At 35.9% G+C, this 8,974-nt stretch overlaps 1 protein-coding gene across 1 annotated transcript in view; it reads left to right on the top strand.

Annotated features, from left to right (window-relative positions):
* TRPA1 (transient receptor potential cation channel, subfamily A, member 1) overlaps nt 1-8,974 on the top strand; it is a 131,150-nt gene that overhangs the window by 97,116 nt on the left and 25,060 nt on the right. The window contains exons 2-7 of the mRNA XM_009995603.1: nt 2,499-2,661; nt 3,981-4,156; nt 5,889-5,996; nt 6,453-6,561; nt 6,904-7,049; nt 8,454-8,590. Of these exons, the coding sequence (XP_009993905.1) occupies nt 2,499-2,661; nt 3,981-4,156; nt 5,889-5,996; nt 6,453-6,561; nt 6,904-7,049; nt 8,454-8,590 (839 nt within the window). The remainder of the gene's footprint in view (nt 1-2,498; nt 2,662-3,980; nt 4,157-5,888; nt 5,997-6,452; nt 6,562-6,903; nt 7,050-8,453; nt 8,591-8,974) is intronic.

Below are 8,974 nucleotides of genomic sequence, written 5' to 3'. Positions count from 1 at the left end.
CGGGGGTGGGGTGCGGGGACAGCCTCGGGGCAACCGCGGCGGGACAAGAACTGTGCCCGAGAATGAAGCTCGTGTGAGGATGTTGGGACAAGGAGGGTTGAGGTGGGTCTCTGGGCTTGGCGTTGGTTACATCCCAGAGACCCTTTCCAGCAGAGCCTTGAGGGCAGAGTCATGAGAGGTGGGAGAGAGAGGCTGGAACCCCACCCTGGCCATAAGCCACGAGGCTGGGGTGTTGTGTGGCCGAGTCTAGACCAGGACCAGCAAGCATGAGGGAGGGGAGCAGCTAAAGGAGGGTGCAGGGTGGCACGGGTGGGTGGGAGGTGGCAAGGGCTGACATCTCTCCTGGGCACAGAGAGAGGTCCAGATGTCATGATGAGAATGAGTAGACCATCGAACAAAAATGTCCTGAGAAGAAAGTTTAGAAGTATTGGAACTGTTAAGAAGGGAAAGGGAACCAGTGGCACAACCTATACATTCCAAATTGCTGCTAGGAATGACGTAAACTCTTTCCATAGACAGTAGAGTATGAAGTGATATATTTGTATTGCAGCTGGGGAGACCTAGACAAAACGTTAGGGAAATCCTTTTTTAACAATAAAAATAATTCAGCAAAGAAAGAGACATTGCTTATGGGATGGCTGGCTTGGGTAACTTTGGAGACAATTAAGAAGAGGCTAAACAAATTTGACAAAGTATCTGGATGGGTTTGAATCCCTCTTGAGATACTTTCCAGGTTTGTTTTCTGTGTGCTAGCTGTAATCCTGAGCAATGTCTCTTCAGGATATCAAGGCTTGTCACTCTGGTAGGTGATCTGCCATTGCAGAGCTGGTCAGGCAAAGTGCAAAGGAGCTGCTGCTGTTTAAAATAGCTTGGTTTACTGTTTTGGACCAACCAAAGTACTGAGAACACCTGACTGTTTTCTTTTTTTTCCTGTTTTATTAATGAAACACTGGAGCATTGGCTGAAAAATCTTTTGTTAATACAGATTTCCATCGTGTCACGTTTTGGCCACATTTTGTCTTAAATTGACAAAAAATTCCAGTGTAAAGAGTGGCAAAATATGGTCTAAATTAGTAGAAAGATTTGAAATTCATTGCAATTAAAATCAAGTTAGAATGTAAGAAAGAACAGAAGCCACTGAGATCTATAATAAGGTTTTCCTGAGTAGCTTTTTGGTGTGTATAGATATTTATGTATGCAATTGACCTCTTATTTTTATGACAGTTGAGTCAGCCTAAATACCCTTTCCACAATGATATCACCTGTTTTCTATTAGCTTTTTCTAATTGCACATTTGAAGCAGATGCTACCCCTGTGTTTGGCCCCAGTCTTCTACATCTTTAAACACATTTGTAACATTATTTACGTGAGTAACCTCTCTGAGGTCAATGGGACTATAAAGCTGAAGGAAGTTAAACACATGCTTAAGTATATGAATGGGCTGCCCTGTGACATGTATTTGCTTAATGACAGCAAAAATTGCTGAGTCTTTGTGGCTCAGGGGATCCTGGAGTGCAAAGTTTTCCTTTTCTTTTGCAGCTGGGAAGGCAAGAATAATTTTAGGGGGGTTCCTTTTGTTACCCTTTGCTTGCTCACACATATTTGTTGGGATTTGCATTACTTTTGTTATGCATTTCTCTCTCTCTTTTTTTTTTTTTCTTCATAATTTTCAGGACTATGTTTTCTTTTTTATTCTCTTTTAATTTTTTTAAAACTTGTTTTTAAATTCCTGCCCGTTCTACTGAAGTCATGTTTTTTCTCTCTTCATACAAAAATATGGGTTTTGAAATACCCCTGCAAAAATCTGTGGAGAACATCAGGAAATAAGAATCAGCAGGGTTTTCATAGTGGGCTTTTGTTGCAAAGCACAGTACCAGGGAGGCATTAATGAGTGAGAGGGCTGAGCTGTTGGAGAGAATTATTTTTGTGTTATGCTGTGAAGATGCTGGGTTGTTTCAGACGAGATGGTAGCCCTTGGGATGCTCTTAGGATACTGCTGAAATTAAAGAACTTACTGGTTCCTGTGACGTAAAGAGCATCACAGAAACCCAATGGCTGAACTAGAAAGCCCATGACATAAATCAGTTTCTGTAGAAAGGTCTAGAAAAGGAATTTATCCGTTTATCTGTTGAATTCATTTGCTTTGGCCACAGCTGGAGACAGCATAAAACAGTAAGTGATGAATTTACTTGTTTGATATTTTTTGGTGTTGGAGGGAAGATCTTGCTTGAGTTCACAATACAAAGTAATGTATTGAAGATAATTTCTGGTTTTGTTAATTTTGCGCTGTTCTTCATCTGGGTCTGATTTTGCAATTGAGTCAATCTCAGTTACACTGTGGGATCAATCTGAGCAAGATTTCTGTGTGCTTCTGTATGAAATTAAACATTTAGAAGAGAATTACTGAGTGGTAACATGCCCACAATAACACATGATAGCATTGCTAACATCTTGCTATTAGGAAAATGAGAAAATGAGAATACTTGTGCCCAAAATAGGTAATTTCAGATGGAAGTGCCTGTAGATTACGGAGTTTCATTAAGAAGAATCGTTCTGGGCTTACCAAAGTGGATGAATTAAATGCCACCCCACTGCATCATGCTGCTGAAGGAGGTCAAATAGAACTAATGCAGTTGATCATAGATGATTCTTCCTGTGAAGGTAAAACACATTTTATGAACTATTATATTTAACAGAATAAAAAAAGTTCAATAATAAAAATGTTTATTACCCAACAGAAGCAGAACTGGTATGTGTTATGTACATGTATAGATCTAAATATAGTTCAAACTGCCACAGTTTGCAGTGTCTCAAGTGTGGTCACCCTTGTTGTATTAGGAGTGTTTTCTCTAATGCAGTGGCTCAATGTATCTTACTTCGTTTGGCAGTCAGATTTATAGTCCTCAGTGAAGTACAGTAGGCCTAACTTTTTATCTGCCTTATATACATTATGTATCTTTTGTTACATTTAACATACTGGAAATGTAGAAGAGATTTTGGTTTCTCACACTTGTAACTGAACTTGTCTTTACAACTTGTTTACTTATTAGTGAGGAATAATAAACATTTGATGGGATAGACCATCTAAAGAAATTTAGGGAAGAAGCGATAAATTGGAGAACATGGGGCTCTGAGTGATTGAAAAACACTGTGTAAAAGATGTTATTTAGTTGTTAATACTCAGCATTGTGGAAGTACATATGATTCCACTGATAGACTGTGGGCCACTGAGTAAACACACACAACAGTCATAAAAGATTCATTTATTTCTCCTAATGATGGCAAATCTAATTTTAGATTATTCTGTCTGAAAAATACTTTTCTTTTCAATATATAATTATTTTCTTACTTTTTTGAGAATATTTGTTCAAGTTTAGTTCCAGTTTTGAAGCTAAAATTATATGTGCAGTTTTATGACTAGTGTGAATTGACTTACCTCTATGTCCTTAAGTGAATCAGTATAGATACGATTTTAATCTTCTCATAACTTGCAAGTCTTTATTATGTCTGGCTTTAGTTTTCCACCCTCACTTGTTCCGTGCAGCCCCTAAAGCAGTAGCTGTAAAGTCAACAAATGAAGGAAAGAAAAGAGGCAAAGAAAGAGAGGAATCAAATAACTCTTGGGGGCAGAAAAAAGGTGTATAATGATGGGCAAGAAATAGACAGGTGTTTCTGCCCTCCCACCTCTCTACTATTATAATTTCAAAAGATTTAATAAAAAGGTTTGTTGCTATTTGCTAATGTTATCAAGCTTCTTCTTTGCTATTTTATTATATTATTTTTTAATAGAACCTTTTTTCTAACCAACACAATATTTAATCAGCTTTACACAGTATGTTCTGTGACATGCAATTTTTTCCTCTTTAAAGAAACATAGTAGCACAGACCTAAACCTCCACTGAAGACTGACTTTTTCTGTGTTATCAGAACATTTGGTGTTTTTTCTTTGGTTTGGTTTTGTTTTCTCTCCTTTGACCTAGTATTAAACGTGATGGATTCTTCTGGGAATACCCCGCTGCACTGGGCCACAAAGAAGAACCAGGTTGAAAGTGTGAGATTGCTTCTCAGCCGAGGGGCCAATCCAAACATTCTCAACTCTAATATGATGGCACCTTTGCATATGGCTGTGCAGTCCCTACATAATGAGATTGTTAAGGTAAGTCTAAATCCTCATAAATAGGCAGACTTGATAAGCTGCTCAACAGCAGCTGCATGCAGAACACCAAGGCCTTGTTTAGTATATTCTGTATCTCCTCATATGCTTTGTTTAGCAAGCAGGATATGTAACATATGATGCTTGTGGAAACGTTTGTGTCTTCTTAGCCCAGCAAGTAAAAAGTAACTTACTGTTTTCTATAAGCACTTGATATTTGTGCTATTAGTCATTATTATTAATTAGTCATTATGTTAACACAAGGAATTTTATTTTAAAAGGTTCTTTTTAACAGTAACATTTAATGTAGGCATCTATTATTTCTAATGTTTTTGTTCTGATTTTTTTTTTTGTAATTGTATAGGGAGTCATGGAAGTATCATATTTTTCTTGAAACTGGTGTATTTTAAAATAAAACTCAATTAAAATAAGTTGGAAAACACTTGAAACCAACATTTTAATAATAATTTGAATAATACCAGAACTAAAGCAACAATTGGAAATCACAAAAATATATTATGAAGAAATTGCTAAGGTGTCCATTTTGAACATTGTAAAATAACAACAACATTGAGAATTTCAGTAGCATATTTTTTCTTCAGCTGTTCAAGTGCAAGGAGAATGTTTTCACTCCATATGCAGTGTTTGAGTAGAATTTCAGAATTTGTAAAGTTCTTTAATTTACTAGGTGAATACAACCTTAACACCACACCACTTTTTCGCTTTAAAATTCTGTTTATCCAAATAAAAGAAAAAAACAACTTACTCCTGTATGAGATTTTCAGTGCTAAAATATTTAACTGTTCTCACATCTTTTACAAAGTTGATCAATACTTAGTATGAATTACAAACCATAAAATCTGAATTACAGTTATGTTTTTTGTATGGACTTTGTATTAAGTTCTGGGTTTGGGTAATTTTACAGCTCTTCTGTTGACTAAATATGTGCTTCCCCCACCCCCCATTGTTTATGAACCTGATTCTTCTTTGGTTTTTATTGTCAAATTGCCTAAGATTGACTAAAATGTGCTAGTTCCTCCAGTCCAGAAAAATTAATTGGAATTACTGAAAGGCAATTAAATAAATATATAGATACAGGAATAAATATGTGGTGCACTATGGTTGTTATAATTTCCAGATCTTTTGCTTCTCAAAAAATGCTGGAAGCAGTCATAGAGATACTTTAGTGATGCTGGTAGCTCAGTATTAGCTGTTAACATAGAGACTGGAGCTGGAATTCAGAACTGGAAGGATCCCTGTTTTCATCATATCCCATCTCCCCTGATCTTGTATGACTGTCCAATAGATGCCTAATTGAACAGGATCTAAAACATTGCCACTTCCCAAGGAATACAGAATATTACAAGACATTTTAGCAAACTTCAGTTGAAAATCCCCACTTGCAATTTGCTACAGAAAGTATTTTGTTCCAATATTGTGGAAATTGTTAAATAAAACTTTGAGATACTCTGAAGCTATGTGCAGTGTTTATCATAGTTACCCAGCTGTCTGCTGTAAAAAATTTTACTTTCTTTTGTCTGTTCTCACCTGCCATTTTCCTAATTTTACATTATCCCTCTTTTTGTCCCTCCTCTACCTATGCATTGTAGACTGTTGTTATGTAAAAAGAATAAGTGGCAAGAGTGTTATGGGTGATAAACAAAACCCACAATGGAGTAGACCTTTGTTGTTGTGTTTGGCTTACGGTTGACTGAATATTTTCTTAAACATTTAGATTTTAGTCCAGCATAGCAGTACAGATGTTAATTTGGAAGGTGAAGCAGGAAACACACCTATAATTGTAGCATGTTACAAGGATAATCCTGAAGCACTGACAATCCTGGTAGGTATAATCATCCACCATCTTTTGATGTGATTCCATTTACCTTGATGCAGTGTTACTCTGTTCCTGTATTCTATATTTGTTCAATTGTCACAGTTTAATCATGAACCTAATACTCACTTTACTTTGCACAGGTTACTAACTTTGGTATTTTAAGAGCATAAAAAAATATATCTGAGTGGCAAACAGAAAAAAACCCTAATTTTGAAGGCCATCAGAACACAGAATGAAGCATGTATATGTATAGATGTATGTATGGGTATAACATGCAAAAGATTTTTGTATATAAACTTCACAATGCATATACAACATAAAAAAAAAATATAAAAATGAGACAGCTGCCCAGGAGAATATATATCTGTTATTACATATACTTTATGTTTCTGTTACTGTTGTATGTTCATTAGTCAGAATTTTTTGTATGTCATTAAGCTATATCTAGGCTTTATTTTTCAGATTGAAAATGGAGGAAAAATATGTAAACCAAACAAAACAGGATGTATGCCTATCCATGCAGCTGCATTTTCAGGTGCAAAAACATGTATGGAAATTCTTTTAAAAAAAGGTAAATACGTTGTTCCTGAACAGCTGTTAATAGTAGCATTACTTATTTATTGCTTTAATTCTCAAAACTAATTTGTGAAAACAAACACTTATAACTGTGATTCAACTCACAAGAAGGTAATGCAATTATTCCTATGGGCCATTCATGCTTGTCACTTTTGTGGGATCGCAGCAGCAGCTTTTCTAAATTTGTGTCCATCCGTTGTTTAATGATAAATGTGAAAGGTTCGTATTTGTGGGGGGAGAATATTATTCCACAGTTAATATGCTTGTTTTGAAATCCTTTATATCTTCTGTTACCTCATTCTTGCTTAAAATCATTCCATTTATTTTCATCTCACAGGTGAAGAATTGGGTCACTCTGCTAAAACCCACATCAATTTTACCAATAATGGAAAGTGCAGTCCACTTCATTTGGCAGTTCAAAGTGGGGACCTCGAAATGATTAAAATGTGCATTGAATTTGGAGCCCAAATTGATTTAAAACAGGTAAAACTTGGAGTGGAGCAAACATAATTAGGATAAAAATCTAGGCATCTCTAAATCTTTGAGTGGTATGAAGAAAAGATGAGCAGATTAATCACTGCTTATTGTCTCTTCCAATGCAAAACCTAGGGAGCAGCAAATCTCTAGTTCAAATCAGACAAAATGTTAGGTTTCTTTTCAGAAGTTACGTAGGATGTTGTGGGTCTGAAACGCTTTCATGGATTCAAAAATGTGCTTGGGCAGATCCATAGGAGAAAATGCAATCCTCAATTACTGAATACAACAACATCCCCTCTAGCCCAGGAAGCCTTTGAGTCATAAACAGATGGAGTCTGAGAGCACTCTGGAGAATGGTATGGCCTTTTTCACAAACTCTTCATTAGGCAACTGCTATCATCCCTTTCCAGAAATAGGATCTTCACTCTGACCCTTTCTCATCCTACTTGTTTATCCTTACTTGCCCTGGGCTTTCCAATACCTTCATAAGGAAGAGCAAATTCATGGCACTGCTGGTGTTACTATCATACTGTTGGTGTAAGGGTCTGTGCCCGGCTTCATGATGAATAAACATTGCTGAAAGTATCTATCATTAATCAAATTGTTTTCAAGGCTGAAATCAACACATGAGTGCAAAGATAAACATGGTTTAGCCTTCTTTTATTTGTTTGGTTCTGTGAATGTACAGCTTTTGAGTGAGATGATTTTTACTGCTGTTTTTTGCTGGTTAAGACTGTTTTGAGAATGCTTATGGCATTGTGGAAAAGCACATTCCAATGCATTCACTGAAGTGTTCCTGTTCTGAAAAGAAGAAAGAAAACCCACAGGCATGTATAAAAGCTAATTTGGCCTATCTAGCTAAATGAAATTGGCAAATATTGTTTTAATAATTTATTGCGTAATACTTTTATGACTGTCTAACTTATACTAGCCTAATAACATATTAGACTAAGTTATTTTTAACCTGCAGACAATTTTATTTAAGAACTATGTCTAAGGAAGATTCCATTTAAGGAAATAAAAACCATTTTAAAATAATGCATTTTCTGTATTATACAGGCACCTTTGTTTGCTTATTCATTTGTACTGGTCTACCTATGGTTTATGCAGTTTTTCTTCTCTTGTATTAAAGGGTGTTATGTCTGTCTTTTTATTAATTCAACCACAAAAGATACTTAAGGGCATAATTATCTCATGTCTTAGGGTCTTGCAGTGATCCTTTAAATCTCTCTCTTTACTATTTTCTGGTCCTTAAAAGCTCTTTAAAAGACTGAAATTTCATTTCTTGCATAGAAACTTGGACATTTAGGAATTACAAATCCTGGGGTAGATCACTAGTGTATTTAATAGGTTGGAGGTTAGGTTGTTGGGTTTAAATATTTAAATGTTGTTTTATTTTCCCATTTACAGAATGAAAAATGCACAGCACTTCATTTTGCTGCCACTCAAGGAGCAACTGAGATTGTAAAATTAATGATGTCATCCTATGCTGGTGACGAATCCATTATTGATGCTGTAGATGGGAATAAGGAAACATTGCTTCACAGGTAACAGTGCGAGACTTCGCTATAAATTGTGGGCTGTGATATTCTGAGTTATTCTGACCATCCAATTATTCTTTATAACCTGTCCACATGGGTTGGAACTTCTCTATGGGATAGGGGATGGTTTTAGTAGAATATGAAAGAGTAAGTAATGTGGACAAAATGTTAAAGATTTTGGTGCTGATATCAAAATCAAAACAGTTCTAGTTAACCTTGGAACTGCAGCAAGGAATGGTCACTTAAAGTTTGTGTTGAAATTTACTCCAGTAAAGTAGTAGGTGCCCAAGTTTCTGGAATTGTTAACAGCTGCTGAGGTTGTGGAACAAATGCCCTCATCTAATGGGGTTCTATTCTTCAGAAAATGAATTTAAAATAATATATTTTAAA

Source organism: Chaetura pelagica, unplaced genomic scaffold, assembly GCF_000747805.2.
Source record: "Chaetura pelagica isolate M959 unplaced genomic scaffold, ChaPel_1.0 scaffold83, whole genome shotgun sequence".
Taxonomy (NCBI): domain Eukaryota; kingdom Metazoa; phylum Chordata; class Aves; order Apodiformes; family Apodidae; genus Chaetura; species Chaetura pelagica.
Note: the sequence above shows the minus strand (reverse complement) of the source record. Positions and strands in the feature narration are given on the sequence as shown.